Below are 14,295 nucleotides of genomic sequence, written 5' to 3' on the forward strand. Positions count from 1 at the left end.
AAGCACCAAGTAGGACACATGTGGGGAAAGGATCAGGGGAAAAGGGCTCTCAAAACCAGCCATTCAGACTTCACCCAGTGAGGGCCCAGTGCAGCCTACCTGAACCTGCCCAGGGGCCAGGGATGGCCAGCACAGCATCCCCAGGGGGCTCTGGTGGCAAGATGGCCCCACAGTCATGCCCATTCCACATCCATCATCCCCAACAAAGAACTCTAGCCCCAAAGTGCTCGTAACAAAGACATTTTAATGCATAAGGCACAGTGAGAGGCTGGAATCAAGCATCCTCACACACAAAGGGCCCAGCAGGCTGAGCAAAAGAACAGAGACACTCTTCCCCACTACCGCTGGGCACCCTGGACAGTCCCCTGAAGAGTAGGGGGCATCCAGTCTTTGGTACGGTGCCTGGAGCAGGAAGTGACTAGCATAGTCCCAGCTACCCCTCTGTGGGAATACTGCCACCAAGAGGCAGCTCTTTGGTCTGGATAAAGTCAGTGCAAATGTTCAGGGGTCAAGCTCTGGAGGAATGAGGGTGGCGCAGTGCCCCAGGACTGGGCAGTCCCTAAACAGTCTCCTCACCCCTCATGGACAACATGTGGGCTTCTTCTTGCTGGCAGTTAGGTAGAGGTTGCTGTCATCACTGTTGATGCCTGAAGAAAGGTGGGAAATATGTGAAGCAGGGATTGGAGGCTCACTGTGCCCTCTGCCACCCTCAACCAGGCAGGCACTCACGGACAACATCCCCAATGCGTCGGGCCCCCGATCTCTCCAGCTCAGCCAGCACATTGGCCTCAAAAGTCAGCGCTGCCACGCGGAAGAAGAATTCTCGGACATTCTCACCTGACACAGGGAGCAGATAGGTGCTCAGGGGCAGTGCCAGATCTGGGGACACAGGGCACAGCTGGAGGTATAGCAGTGAGAGGAGAGCCAGGCAAGAGTGTCACAGCAGAGCCCTGAAGCCTCCAACTCACCAGTGAGAGATGAGACTGCCCAGTACTCAGCCTTCATCTCCTGGGCCACCTGGAGGGCGTCTTTCTCCATCAGCGCATACTGAGCAGGGGTCTGAGGGAAGGGCCACAATCAGAGGGGGGCATTCCCTCACCAAGCTGGGAAGTCCCCCCACTGGCACACTCACACTCAGATCCTTCTTGGAACCTACGAGGAAAAGCAGCACACTGGAAGGGTCATTCTCCTTCAGGGCATCAGCCAGCCACTGCCTGCCACGGGTGATGGAAAGTGAGGGATGAGTAAGCCTGCAGGGCCCCTCCTGCCGACATTCATATGCCCAATTACCCCCTCTCTGGTGCAACATGCATTCTTCTCCTTCCTGACCACCCTTCTGTTCTGAACCCTCTCTTCCCGGAGCCTCCCATTATATTGCAGGATGCTCACATACTTGGTATGTTCCAGAGATGCCACATCATTCAGGTTGAAGACAACAATGATGGCTGGAAGAGTGGTGGAAACAGCCCCAGGTTGACAGGGAACACACTACTGCTCATTTCCCCAATTCTTCCAGCTCCAGATGAGAAGCCATGTGCACTCTGAGACCCACCTACCCTGCTTCACCCAGCCCCTTACCTTGAGCTCCTCGATAGTAGGTTGACGCAATGCATTTGAACCTCTCCTGTCCAGCAGTATCCCAACTGGGAGGAAGGAGGAGTGAAGCACAGGTATGTATGTTGGGGGGTGTGGGTGCTGGGGGGAAGGGATAGCTGGAAGGGGTGTGGAAGCACTCACAGCTGCAAACTGAAGGGGATACCCAGCACCTCAAATCGTTCCATCTCGAAGTCCACTCCAATGGTGGCCTTATAATTCTTATCAAAGGTGTCTTTGCAGAACCTGAGAGGGTACCAGATGCTCCAATCTGGAGCCAGCCCATCTGTCTAGGTTTCGCCCCACCCTGCCCAGTTCAGCTCCAGCACCCCCTTACCTATTAATGAGGCAAGTCTTTCCCACCGACAGGTCCCCCACCACAATGATCTTGGAGATCTTAAATCTGCTGGACACAAGAGTGGGCAAGGGGAGTGGGCACGAGCTCTTTCACCCTAGTGAGTTCCAATGCTCCTGACTAGGTCCAGAAAGGTAGCTGCACCCAGGCTGAGGGTATTATAGACACCAGGTGTCCCAGGCAGCTGCCTGAACAGATGTGCTGGGGAGGAGGAGTGTTTTGTGCTCCAGCAGCAGAGAAACGTGAATTTGAATCCCAGCTCCCACACTGATTAGCTGTGTGACTTTGGACACATTATTTAGCCTCTCTAAGCCTCAGTTTAAACATTTAGGTGAAGTTAGTATATATTTTATTGGGTCGTTGTGAACGTTAAAATGAGATAAATGTCCTATATTCTAAGACCCCCTCCCCCCCATTTTAATGTCTCTGAAATCAGAATATATCTTAAGTGATGGACGTTTCAATAAAGATAATGATAGTACCCAACACTGCCTGGCACACAGCCAATGCTTAATTAATGGTGCCAACTGTTATCAGTATTACCTTTAAAACCCACAATAAAGGCCGGGCGCGGTGGCCCAAGCCTGTAATCCCAGCACTTTGGGAGGCTGAGACGGGCGGACCACGAGGTCAGGAGATCGAGACCATCCTGGCTAACACGGTGAAACCCCGTCTCTACTAAAAAATACAAAAAACTAGCCGGGCGAGGTGGCGGGCGCCTGTAGTCCCAGCTACTCGGGAGGCTGAGGCAGGAGAATGGCGTAAACCCGGGAGGCGGAGCTTGCAGTGAGCTGAGATCCAGCCACTGCACTCCAGCCTGGGCGACAGAGTGAGACTCCGTCTCAAAAAAAAAAAAAAACCCACAATAAGACTCATCCCTGTAAGCACAGCCAGACCCCTGCCCTGGGGCTCCATGGATGCTATGTGAGGATCTGAGCAGGTGACCACCTTCCCATCTCAGACACCTTAGTCTCTACTCAGGAATCCAGCTGCCACCCTTCTAACCAACCCCATCTCATAGAACTCACAACAGCCTTATTGGGAAGAAAGGAGAGGTCACAGGGGCTTAAAGGGGAAATAACCATATAGCTGGTAGGAGCTGAAATGAAGCCCCAAGGGGGTGGGGGTGGTTGTTTACCCTCGTTATGACTAGAGTTTCCTGGGACCTCCTCTCTTTGCTGTGGGTGTCCCTAACTCACCCCACGGTGCCTGTCCGGTGTTCCTGGCAGGCGCAGGTGACGCGGGGGTGGAAGTCTTTGTGCACGTGCAAAGCGGCCTCCTTCCTCAGGCACTTATTGGGAAGGATGAAAGAGAATGGAGCTTCCCACTCCTGGCCCTTGTCCCGTAGCCAAGCGGCCCGGGTAGGGGTGGAGTGCAGGGACCACCCAGAAGCAGCAGGCCTAGCTGGGTGGCAGGGCTAGGCCCAGTCCTCTAACTGGTCTAGTGCAGCCTCCGCCCCGCCCACACCCCGGGCTGTAGACGGAAGCCCGACGTGGCCCCGGCGCCTACCTGGGGCAGCTCTGCCAGGACGCGATCCCTCCGCACGGGCGCCAGAATGTTCATCCTGCCTGCGGCCTTGCAGGGCGCCCTGAGAAGGCGCCGAGGCCGGATCCGCGCCAGCGACCCGGGCGCGTGGAGAGCCGACGATCACCCGCGGCCGGGGTGTCCCAACTACAACTCGGGGCCACGGGGACCCTACAGGAGCCCGCGGTCTCGGAGACGCTACGACCACCGCGGGCCACGGAGATGAAACAATCACCCGGGGCCGGGGCGAGCCCACAACCACCCGGGCCCTGGGCGTCCCGAAGATGACTCTGGGGCGAGGAGACTCCTCCGCCGCCAATTGGGGGCGGGGAGTCCCGTCTGGTGTGGGCCGGGCCCGCGCAGACCCTACGATTACGCGGGGCCGAATAGCTCCTACAATAACCCGGGACCGCGGAGACCCGACGTCATCTCGGGGCTGAGGCTGCCCTACCATTACAGAGTGGCCCCGGGGCGCGGAGTGGCCCCGCCACACGGGGTCAGTATGGGCAAGGGCGGCGCTGCCAAGGCCCGCAGGCCGCTGGAGGAGGGGGCGAGGGGCCCAGTCCGGCTGCAGGGCCTCGAGTCCCACTCCGCTGGGACTCCGCGAACGCTGTAACACGATCCCCGGAAATTCCTAGCGAAGGGCCGCCCCCCGCCCCTCTCCTGGCCGCTCCAGGCCTTGCTGCCCGCCCTCGCCTCCCCCTCCTCTCCACGCCTCTGCGCTGCCCTGCTCAGGCTCCCTCGTCTGACGCTTCACCGGGCACCAGGACCGCCCCCAACCAGGCTGGAGCCTATCCAGATAGGGACTCCCCAGGCTGCTCTCCCCTGCACCTCTATGCCCGGCTCCGCCTTCAGGGGGACCCTTACCCAGCCGAATTGGTGATAGGGAATCGGAGACTGCTGCGCAGCATCTGGCGATGCCAGAAACCAGCAGGGAGGGGAAAGGGGGAGAGAAGGGGCCCAAGGAGAGGCGGCGCTTCCCTCCTCAACTCCAGGCCTGGGAGGTGACTCACAGAGTCTGCCCCCGCTCGCCCTTCTGCCCTGGGAGGTTGGGGGTGGTGGTGGTGGAGGGGAAGCGTGCTAAGGGGGTGCCAGGGTTAGAATGAGGTGCCCACCAAGGAGAGAGACGTCTGAAGTTTGGCGTCTTTTCCTTCAAGGCTGCTGTGTAGATTGTGAGATGGGAGGGCTGAAGATCAAGCTGCCTCCCTCTAGGGAGGTTAAAGAAGGGCTAAGTGGACCCGGAAACTCCGCTCTTTGGGGTGGTCTCCGCTCTGGGAGGCGGGGACTCCCCTCTGATATGGGTGTTCATTGTTCTGGCCCCATTGGAATCTATCCCCCAGAGACAACTTCTTTTTGCAAAGTCCTGCAGGATAGAAGAGGGGGCAGTGCACAATCAATTTCACCGTCAAAGGGGACATCTCTAGTTTTATGAGGGGAGAGGGAAGACAGAAAGTATCAAGTGGGGATGGGTTAGGCACACACCTTAGGAGATGCAAACCTGAGTGTTATGAAACCTTTCTCTGTGTCTGGAGCTGAATTTGAGGATGTAAAGATGACCAGGACACGGAAGGGAAGACTAGTTTTGGGCAGGGGATTGTGAGTGAAGTTACTAACAGGAAGAACTAGCGAAACTTGTAGAAATGTGTGGAATTTTCATAGAACTTCAAGTGCAGTGACAGTATCTGCGTTTATCAGGAAACGCAGTGAAACTGACAGTATCAGTGTCGCAGGTAAAGAGGGGCAGATGTAGCCGCCTTGTACTTCCTCTGACACTTTTCCTCCTCGTGACTCGGTTTTTTTTGTTGTTGTTGTTGTTGTTTTGTTTTTTTGAGACAGGGTCTCACTCTGCCACCCAGGCTGGAATGGCTCACTGCAGCCTCGACCTCCAGGGATGAAGCGATCCTCCCACCTCAGCCTCCCAAGGAACTGGGACTACAGGCACGCACCACTACGCCCGGCGAATTTTTGTATTCTTTTGTAGAGACGGGGTTTCGCCGTGTTGTCCAGGCTGGTCTCGAACTCCTGGGCTCGAAGCAATTCGCCCACCTTGGCCTCGCAAAGTGCTGGGATTACAGGCGTCAGTCACCGCGCCCGGCCCTGACTTGATTTTTTCTGCCACCAAATCACTGTTACTGATAAACCACATTCCTCTCTGGACCTCAGTTCGACCGAGCAAATCCTGCTCCAATACTCTAGAACTTAGCTGCATCTAACTCCCGAGTCAATCTAAATGTGTTCTTTACTCTTGGCAGCGTTCCTGCCTCCTGGCATGGCAATCCTCTTCCCTGAGACTGGCAGTTGCTCAAGATGGGAAGCTCCCGGGACCAGACCCGAGCGACAGCCGGCTACGCCGTCCGCTTGCCTGAGCAAATAAACGCGTGTCTTAAAAAAAACTACAAGGCCGGGCGCGGTGGCTCAAGCCTGTAATCCCAGCACTTTGGGAGGCCGAGACGGGCGGATCACGAGGTCAGGAGATCGAGACCATCCTGGCGAACACGGTGAAACCCCGTCTCTACTAAAAATACAAAAAACTAGCCGGGCGAGGTGGCGGGCGCCTGTAGTCCCAGCTACTCCGGAGGCTGAGGCAGGAGAATGGCGTAAACCCGGGAGGCGGAGCTTGCAGTGAGCTGAGATCCGGCCACTGCACTCCAGCCTGGGCGACAGAGCCAGACTCCGTCTCAAAAAAAAAAAAAAAAAAAAAAAAAAAAAAAAAAAAACTACAACCCCCATGGTGACATGCGCCTGTAGTCCCAGCTACTCGGGAGGCTGAGGCAGGAGAATGGCGTGAACCCGGGAGGCGGAGCTTGAAGTGAGCCGAGATCGTGCCACTGCACTCCGACCTGGGCGACAGAGCGCTTAAAAAAAAAAAAAAAAAAAAAAAAGGCCGGGCGCGGTGGCTCACACCTGTAATCCCAACACTTTGGGAGGCCAAGGCGGGCGGATCACGAGGTCAGGAGATCGAGATCACGGTGAAATCCTGTCTCTACTAAAAATACAAAAAATTAGCCGGGCGCAGTGGCTGACACCTGTAGTCCCAGCTACTCGGGATGCTGAGGCAGGAGAATGGCGTGAACCCGGGAGGCGGAGCTTCAGTGAGCTGAGATCACGCCACTGCACTCCAGCCTGGGTGACATAGCGAGACTCCATCTCAAAAAAAAAACAAAAAACAAAAAAAACACTACAACCCCCATGAAGCTTTAGTGCCTTTGAGGGGAGGAGTGGCGCATGTTTGTTCACGCACGAAGAAGAAATTAAACCTAACTACCGTTCCCAGAGGGCGCCACTCTGCAAATTACCAAATCAGCTCTAAGTACAAAGCATCGCGAGTCTTTGATGAGATTTGGCGCTATAAGCCTGTGGGAACGGGCATCGGGGACCCTTTTCACAAGATGGCGCCGAAAGCGAAGAAGGAAGGTGTGTGTTGGGGATGGGGCCGCCGCTGGTTTGCCAGGGATTGCCGCGCCGCAGAGGGAACGAATTGGGAGCATGGCTGCTGGGCTAAGTCCTGAGGGCTCTGCTCCGGGGTTGCTACCCGCGTTTCGGTCACGCTGCAGTATACTTGGGCCGCGTGTGCCCAGCCTCATGGGCTGAGTTCCGGTGGAGGGAGTTGGGGAGACAACCCGGCCGACATCATCCGCCAGGGAGGGCCAGACATTCGGCTCTGGGAAGCTACACGCATCCGTTGGTTGGCGCTCCATGTCCCCGGGCCTGTAAGAAGTTAGTGCCCTCAGCTTTAACCATTTTTCCTTCTGGTTCATGTTTAACCGGGCTACATTACCCGCCCCACTCTCCGCTGCCTGGTTTTGCGATGGGATATGTGTAAAATTCCTAGGACATTTTCTGGAAAGTACTAAGCGTTCGTTCAGTGCTACTTTGTTTTATAGTCGTATCCCTGGACTGACTTCGAGTTGGTCGCTTTCGCCTCTGGTATCGTGCATGTGATGGAGAAGTTTTAATCTCCTGACACTTGTGATGTCTTCAAAGGAACCACTGATGCACGTGTGGCCAGGGTCGCCGACTGCAGTTCTTGGGGCCGAAAGTAACCGATTGCTAACCCGCACCCCGTTTTCTTTTCTTCTCTACCAGCTCCTGCCCCTCCTAAAGCCGAAGCCAAAGCGAAGGCTTTAAAGGCCAAGAAGGCAGTGTTGAAAGGTGTCCACAGCCACAAAAAAAAGAAGATCCGCACGTCACCTACCTTCCGGCGGCCCAAGACACTGCGACTCCGGAGGCAGCCCAAATATCCTCGGAAGAGCGCCCCCAGGAGAAACAAGTCAGTACTGCCCCCTCTACCCATGAAAAGATTTGGGTATTCTCCATTGGTAATTTGGAAATCACTCACCCTGTGTGATGGTTTCTCAAACACGAATTGTGTCCAGTGTGCTTCTCTAATTGGAAGTATGAGGAGATTGTTTCTGCTGTATTTACAAAACTGGCAGGAATTCTTTTTAAATCAGCCCAGAGGCCGGGTGCGGTGGCTCACGTCTGTAATCCCAGCACTTTGGAGGCCGAGGCTAGCGGATCACTTGAGGTCAGGAGTTCGAGACTAGCCTGAGTAACATGGAAAAACCCCGTGTCTACTAAAAATAGAAAATTAGCCGGGCGTGGTGGCGCATGTCTGTAATCCCGGCTACCCGCGGGAGACAGAGGCAGGAAAATCGCTTGAACCCGGGAGGTGGAGGTTGTGGTGAGCCGAGATCGCACGATTGCACTCCAGCCTGGTCAACAAGAGCGAAACTCCATCTCAAAAAAAAACCCTGAGTCTCAAAATTTGTTAGGTTAATTATTACTTCACATGTGGTCACGGTTTGAAAACTATTTTGGGGGGCCTGTAAAGTAGAATACAGAGATTCCTTGTTCGTAGTTCCTACTGCTATAGGGAACAATCCTTGAGGGTGAGAACATGGATTGATTCTTGATGATAATGGGGATTCTGTTATCTGTATTTGGCAGTTATGGGCTGCTGCGATGTATAGAAGCTTCTTTGCATTCATTTTCCCAATTTTCATATTGCTCAAGGAATGGTTGGGGGGAGATGGGCAAAAGGTTGGGCACTTGGAGTATTTGAGCTACTGGTAATAACTAACTTTTTAGGGAGCACAGATTTGAGTAGAGCCATGGTAGTAGTTACTACCAATGGGTTTTTGCTGTTTCTACTGTTTCCTAACAGAAAGAGTGGATTGTGTTCAATAGGAAAGCAGTTCACAGACTGTCTTCCTGCCTTTTCCCCCACCAAGTTGGACCTAGGATTGAGTGTGATGAGGTTTAGACCTGACTTGGTTTCAAAACAGGAAAGTAGTGTCTGAGTAAACAGCCGGGGTCTGACTTTAAATGGGGAAAGCTGTTACAGTTGTGCTTAAGCCACTGTAAGTTTAATCTCAGCTGTGCATAAGAATTTGCTCCTGGCCCAATTCTCCTGCCTCAGCCTCCTGAGTAGCTGGGACTACAGGCTTGCACCACCACGCCCAGCTAATTTTTGTATTTTTAGTAGAGAGGGAGCTTCACTAAGTTGGCCAGGATGGTCACGATCTCTTGACCTCGTGATACGCCTGCCTCAGCCTCACAAAGTGCTGGGATTACAGCCATGAGCCACCACGCCAGGCCCAATGATAATTCTTTAATCACTTGAGGTGTAAGAGCCCTTCAAGAGAAAGAAAATGTACAATGTTCTGCCCCTGGGGTTGGGGCTTCAGGCTCTTAGATTTCAGGGTGCAGGTGATGACACTGTAAAACGACCAAAGTCTGAACAAAATGATTGGTACCTCGTTGTCTGATGCCCTAGGCTCTCCTGGCTCTGGGCTCCAAAGAAAGCCCAGGCCAGGTGACCCCATTTTGCCTCTCCTAGGCTTGACCACTATGCTATCATCAAGTTTCCGCTGACCACTGAGTCTGCCATGAAGAAGATAGAAGACAACAACACACTTGTGTTCATTGTGGATGTTAAAGCCAACAAGCACCAGATTAAACAGGCTGTGAAGAAGCTCTATGACATTGATGTGGCCAAGGTCAACACCCTGATTCGGTGAGTTGGGCCTCAAGGGATGGGGAGCGGGCTGGACCAGCAGCTGGAGCCAAAAAAACGTGCATTTCATGAAGCTCTTTGATGTTTAGATAGTCCTGGTAATGCAGGACTAGACGTATAGTCCCAGTTATGCAGGAGGATCCCTTGAGCCCAGGAGTCACCCATGATTTGCCCCATTGTACTCCAGCCTGAGCAACCAAGCAGGGCCCTTTAAAAAAAAAAAATCCTCCGGACCTTTCAGCAGGGGAAAAAGGTTCCTTGACTTAAACTTGGAGTAGATTTAGCAGTGTGTGAGCCTTGAGGCAGGAATTACAGGCTGCCTTACAGACCTTTGTATGGACCTGAGGCAACACTTTCTAGGACTTGATTGGGGGTTGGTGCTCATTTTCTGGGTCCCTACTTCTATTTTCAAAGGCCACTAGAGTGCAGCAGATTACCTTGGTTTAAGTCTTAACATGGCCTGTGGTCTTTCCCATAAGAGAATTGGCTTCGTGGCTTCATGGTGTCCTCTGGGTTGATGGAAAAATAATCATTGGAAAAGAATGACATGAACAGAGGAACCATTGAAGTGCTGGAGGACTGGAGGAGGAAGGGGGAGGGTGTGGGGGCAGTGAGGGTGGCAGGGACTAAGGCTTCCTTCTCTACTCCAGGCCTGATGGAGAGAAAAAGGCGTATGTTCGACTGGCTCCTGATTACGACGCTTTGGATGTTGCCAACAAAGTAAGTTTCCTTCCTACAAACCCCCTATCATTCACCCCTTGGGTGCAAATGATGCATATGTTAGCGACCAAAGCCTGATTTTTGCTGATTAGTCATAATTAACTGACTGCACCCTATCTTAACAAACCTTATCCTCAATGTTCCTCATTTTGCTTTCTGAAAATAACATTCCAGCTTAATCTTCATGTTTCAGCTCCAGTAATGAGGCTCCCTTTTGTTTTTCAGATTGGGATCATCTAAACTGAGTCCAGCTGCCTAATTCTAAATATATATATATATCTTTTCAACATATACGTGCCTCTCTGTCAATTTCTGGTTGGGCTGGGAGGCCACACACAGTACACTGACATAACAGGGCTTGGGCAAGACTCCTATTCTACTCATCCTTTTGAAATAGTCACCCTGCCACTCTACCATGTGTGATCACTCCAGAGATCTTTGTGACTAGAGTTAGTGTCCTAGGAAAACCAGAACTCAGAACTTGCCTCCATGGTTGAGGGTAACAAGAAGCAGTACAAGAACCCCTTCTTTTATCCCTGGAAGAGGCTGTGTATGAAACCAGTGCCCGAGGTTTGAAGGGCATTAGCATCCATTTCAGGGAAGTGTGGATTGGCTGGCTTTCTGATAGCATTTTGTCCTCACACACCTATCTACTATGTCCAACCGGTCTGTCTGCTTCTCTCACCCCTCGCCCAATAAAGGACAAGGACTTCAGAGGAGTGCTTTCATTAGTGTTTTCAATAGTGTGGGCGCAGGCTCGGAAGGTGGAGAGGCTGGCCCCAGAGGACGCCCAGGCTTGGGGCTAAGTCCCAGTTTCCATGTGAAGCTGTTTCTGGCCTTGTCCGTTTTTGTTGTCCCAGGCTCTGTGCCTCTCACTCAGTCAAGAACTTGTCTTTGTGTTGCTTCCTGGGGACACGCTCGGGGCAGAAGTCAGAGCGGAGGAGGCGGGAAAAGTAGATTATGATCATCACGTCCAGCATGAGCAGGATACCCAGCAGGAAGGTGCCCAGGGTCCTCTGCCTCACATAACGCAAGAAGAAATGGGTGAGGTAGACCTGAGGGGCCAGGCGGAAGACAAAGTACATGACCAGGTTCACATACTTGTTAACCCTATAGAGGAGATGATCCTGGGCATTATTGATTTTCATCATCATTCGAATTGTGAGGAAGATGTTGCTGACTTCCACCAGTAGTGTTAAGACACCACCACCGACAAAGCTGCTCCAAAAGATGCCAGAGAAGAAGGCACCCATGGCCTAGCGGGAAGAAGGGAGAATAGGAGTTAGGGAACCAGATGCAGATGCTTTCCTGCACTTTGGTGGGGGGTGTCAGATTGAGGGCTGGAAAATCCCAAATTTCCACCTGGAATAATAGTTTATAGTGGATAAGGTGCTTTGTTTTGTTCATTCAACATTATTAGGTTTTGATCCCTGCTCACAGCTTCTGGCTGTGGATGATGTTCAGTCTAAAGAGGCAGTGAGACCATGGGTTGCTGGCCTCTGAACAAGCACACACACTGCTAACCTCAGCATCCTAAAAATAAGTAGCAGCACACAGGTGGGGGGGTGGGCGGTAAGAAAACACAGCCTTCTCCCAGGTTCAGAAAGACGGAGCTGAGACTAGGTTGCTGACACCAGGCCTATACCACATAATCAGCTTCTCTCTTACCATGATGTGATGGACGAGGTATTCCCAAGATGCTCGCGCCTGTCCGCTAGCCACGATGTCCACCGTATCATGGATGAAATACCCTAGTGGAGGGATGGGGCAAGAGGTCACGAAGGACTGAACAAGCAGCTTCCTTCTCCCTGTCCCCAGTTGGCCTCCCGCTTCCTGGGCAAGACCTACCTGCAGAAAAGCAAACGAGCAAATAGCCAGAAAGTGACCATGCCGTCTCAATCTCCACCAACATGTCGGGAGTCTGCCATACACTGGAAAGGAGGGAAGAAAGCAGGCTCTGCATTTTGGCATCCTCAAGGACCCTCACCTTCCCGGTTACCCTTCCCAGCCCCGGGGAAGCCTGGGCTCGCCCTAGTGGCCGACTGGGAAGCTAAGAGTGGCTGGGCAAAACCCAAGAGCCTCCAGTTTCCCAGGGGCGATCCCCCTCCCCTGGGACCACTGCGGCTTCTGGTTGGATAGGATACCAAACGGGATCAGGTGAGACTGCGTGGCCTCAGCCCGCCGATGAGCAATGGGGGTAGTAACACAAGAGCCGACCCCAGCTCCCTGCTCAGGATCCCCCGGCCACCTCATCCCCACAGTCGCTTACCACAGCAGTGCCCAGATCCCCGACACAATGGAGTGAGCGAAGGAGACGAGCAGGTTGTGCCAGCGCCAGGTGCGCAGGGGGTCGGCGCGCACGTGCACAGGTAGGGGCAGGCGACTGAGCGCGCGCCGGAGCGCCCGGAAGGTCAGCGTGGCGCCCAGGAGCAGCGGCAGGGCGGGGTGCAGCAGTGGGGGCATGCTGGCCCTCCCTGCCGTCCGCCCTCGAGGCCGCCTCCTAGGGCTGTTCTGGGAACCTGGGTCCCTTTCGGACCAGTCCAGTCCGGCCGCCTCTCCCGCCGGGCGCCAGCCCCACACAGTTTCGGCGAAGCCCTCTAGGCCCCCTGACTCCTCCTCGCCCTCCCTGCTAGGCCTCTGCCCCCGCCCCCAGACGCCCGCGCCCCCGCCCCGCCCACCTGCCCCCGCCCCGTCCGCCTGCCCCCGCCCCTCAGGCGCTGCTGCCGCGCTAGCCGGGTGTCCCCGCGGCCTCTCGGTCACCGGCTGGTTCCCGCGGACTTTGGGTAACTAGGAGCTGTGCTGGGGGCGTCGTCGCCGAGGCACCCCTCGCTGGCGCCTCCCGACGGCCGACGGAGTCCCAGTTGCCGTGGCTCGCCCGGCCTCATTAACCCGCGTCCCCACTTTTCCCCGGGCCACCGGCTCCCCCGCCCTGGGCGGGTACCGCGAGAGCTCTCTCCACCCTCTACCTTCTGCGAAAAGCTGGACGGGACCCGACACGCCCACGCCCCCTAAGTCCTGGTCCTGTGGTGGACTCGGGAGCCCCGCCTCCGACAGTGGTCTCGGTGCAGACCCAGTGCCCCCACCGCACCACTCGCAGTCTTCTGACCGGATACCCGGGTTTACCCGTCCCTCCCGCGCCCGCGAGGTGGGCGCTTGGGAACTGCTGAGTAACCCATCGCCACCTGTCCCCGCCCGCTCTTAAGCTCCCGGGGCCGGGCGGCTGTCACAGTCCTCCCTCAGACAGTCCTGGCCCTCGGCCCGACTCCCCGGAGTCTGGGCAAGCAAGACCGCGGATTTGCCGGGACTGCTGGGGTGACCCGCGCTCTCCAGGCCGGTAGCTTGCAGCAGTTGCGGCTCCTGGCCACTAGGTGGCAGCCTGCCCTCACTGTGGCGCGGGCTCCCTCTCCCGCCTCCGAGCTAGGCGGCTGCTTTCGGGGAAAGTTTAGGTAAACTGGGCGAAAGGAGGAGCCGCTGAGAGCTAGCGAGGGAAGTGAAGCGGGGGTGAGGGCGGGGAGGGAGACGAGGGTGGTAATACAATAGGGGAGGGAAGAAGTGAGGGAGGGGAAAGGTGCTGCGGGAGGGAGGAAAAAGCCAAAAACCTGAGGCGCAAGGACCCACGGACCAAGCCGTTTGAGTGTTTTCCTCCCCTATGGCTCCAAGTTACACATTAACCCCTGTGGGACTCCTAGGTTAATCAAGGCGCAGTCGGTTTCTAGGTGAGAGCACTGGTGTCCCGGGTGAGCGGCTTTCGTCCCTCCCCTTGGCTCACAGGGCTGCTCTGTCCGCCGGCCGACACCGGCCTGAGACAGCGCCCATCAGCAGTCCTTCCACGTGGGCGGGTTTGGGTACCCTTGCGAAGGCCGGGGCAGGGTTTCTTTCTTTCTTTCTTTCTTTCTTTTTTTTTTTTTTTTTTTTTTGAGATGGAGTCTCACTCTGTCGCCCAGGCTGGAGTGCAGTGGCACGATCTCGGCTCACTGCAACCTCCGCCTCCCAGATTCAAGCGATTCTCCTGCCTCACCCTCCCGAGTAGCTGGGATTACAGGCGAGCGCGACCATGTCCAACTTTTTGTATTTTTAGTAGAGA

General features: G+C 54.9%; 3 protein-coding genes and 4 non-coding genes across 11 annotated transcripts; 5 read left to right on the forward strand and 2 right to left on the reverse strand.

The window, feature by feature from the left end:
- Nucleotides 1–224: 224 nt before the first annotated feature.
- RAB34 (RAB34, member RAS oncogene family) lies at nt 225–4,434 on the reverse strand. 4 transcript variants are annotated; one of them, XM_008010821.3, is made up of 11 exons: nt 4,340–4,434; nt 3,458–3,670; nt 3,148–3,239; nt 1,931–1,996; nt 1,738–1,839; nt 1,579–1,643; nt 1,394–1,445; nt 1,133–1,214; nt 969–1,059; nt 730–837; nt 225–647 (listed from the first exon to the last, which is right to left on the reverse strand). In XM_008010821.3, exons 2-11 carry the CDS (start codon nt 3,509–3,511, stop codon nt 580–582), a joined length of 780 nt encoding a protein of 259 aa, XP_008009012.3. In that variant the 5' UTR covers nt 3,512–3,670; nt 4,340–4,434; the 3' UTR covers nt 225–579. The 4 variants fall into 4 exon arrangements, with proteins under 4 accessions (XP_008009012.3, XP_008009011.3, XP_008009009.3 ...); XM_008010820.3 differs by having other exon boundaries at nt 1,931–1,999; nt 4,340–4,406; XM_008010818.3 differs by lacking the exons at nt 3,148–3,239; nt 4,340–4,434 and having other exon boundaries at nt 1,579–1,839; nt 1,931–1,999; nt 3,458–4,102.
- Nucleotides 4,435–6,721: 2,287 nt separating this feature from the next.
- On the forward strand, nt 6,722–10,925 carry RPL23A (ribosomal protein L23a). The gene is made up of 5 exons (XM_008010827.3): nt 6,722–6,886; nt 7,559–7,742; nt 9,315–9,491; nt 10,142–10,211; nt 10,437–10,925. The coding sequence occupies exons 1-5, from the start codon at nt 6,862–6,864 to the stop codon at nt 10,449–10,451; spliced, it is 471 nt and encodes a 156-aa protein (XP_008009018.2). The 5' UTR covers nt 6,722–6,861; the 3' UTR covers nt 10,452–10,925.
- Nucleotides 7,405–7,471, forward strand: LOC119621969 (small nucleolar RNA SNORD42). The gene has a single exon (XR_005238599.1). It is a non-coding gene; the product is annotated as a small nucleolar RNA SNORD42 (small nucleolar RNA).
- On the forward strand, nt 9,178–9,249 carry LOC119621974 (small nucleolar RNA Z17). Its single transcript, XR_005238603.1, has one exon. It is a non-coding gene; the product is annotated as a small nucleolar RNA Z17 (small nucleolar RNA).
- On the forward strand, nt 10,003–10,063 carry LOC119621970 (small nucleolar RNA SNORD42). Its single transcript, XR_005238600.1, has one exon. It is a non-coding gene; the product is annotated as a small nucleolar RNA SNORD42 (small nucleolar RNA).
- Nucleotides 10,253–10,324, forward strand: LOC119621973 (small nucleolar RNA Z17). Its single transcript, XR_005238602.1, has one exon. It is a non-coding gene; the product is annotated as a small nucleolar RNA Z17 (small nucleolar RNA).
- A 6-nt stretch (nt 10,926–10,931) lies between the features above and the next one.
- Nucleotides 10,932–13,402, reverse strand: TLCD1 (TLC domain containing 1). Of its 2 annotated transcripts, none has more exons than XM_008010829.3 (4): nt 13,335–13,402; nt 12,060–12,142; nt 11,880–11,962; nt 10,932–11,467 (listed from the first exon to the last, which is right to left on the reverse strand). In XM_008010829.3, exons 1-4 carry the CDS (start codon nt 13,385–13,387, stop codon nt 11,084–11,086), a joined length of 603 nt encoding a protein of 200 aa, XP_008009020.1. In that variant the 5' UTR covers nt 13,388–13,402; the 3' UTR covers nt 10,932–11,083. The 2 variants fall into 2 exon arrangements, with proteins under 2 accessions (XP_008009020.1, XP_008009019.1); XM_008010828.3 differs by lacking the exon at nt 13,335–13,402 and adding an exon at nt 12,481–12,836.
- Nucleotides 13,403–14,295: the final 893 nt, after the last annotated feature.

This window comes from Chlorocebus sabaeus, chromosome 16, assembly GCF_047675955.1.
Source record: "Chlorocebus sabaeus isolate Y175 chromosome 16, mChlSab1.0.hap1, whole genome shotgun sequence".
In the NCBI taxonomy this organism is placed as follows: Eukaryota; Metazoa; Chordata; class Mammalia; order Primates; family Cercopithecidae; genus Chlorocebus; species Chlorocebus sabaeus.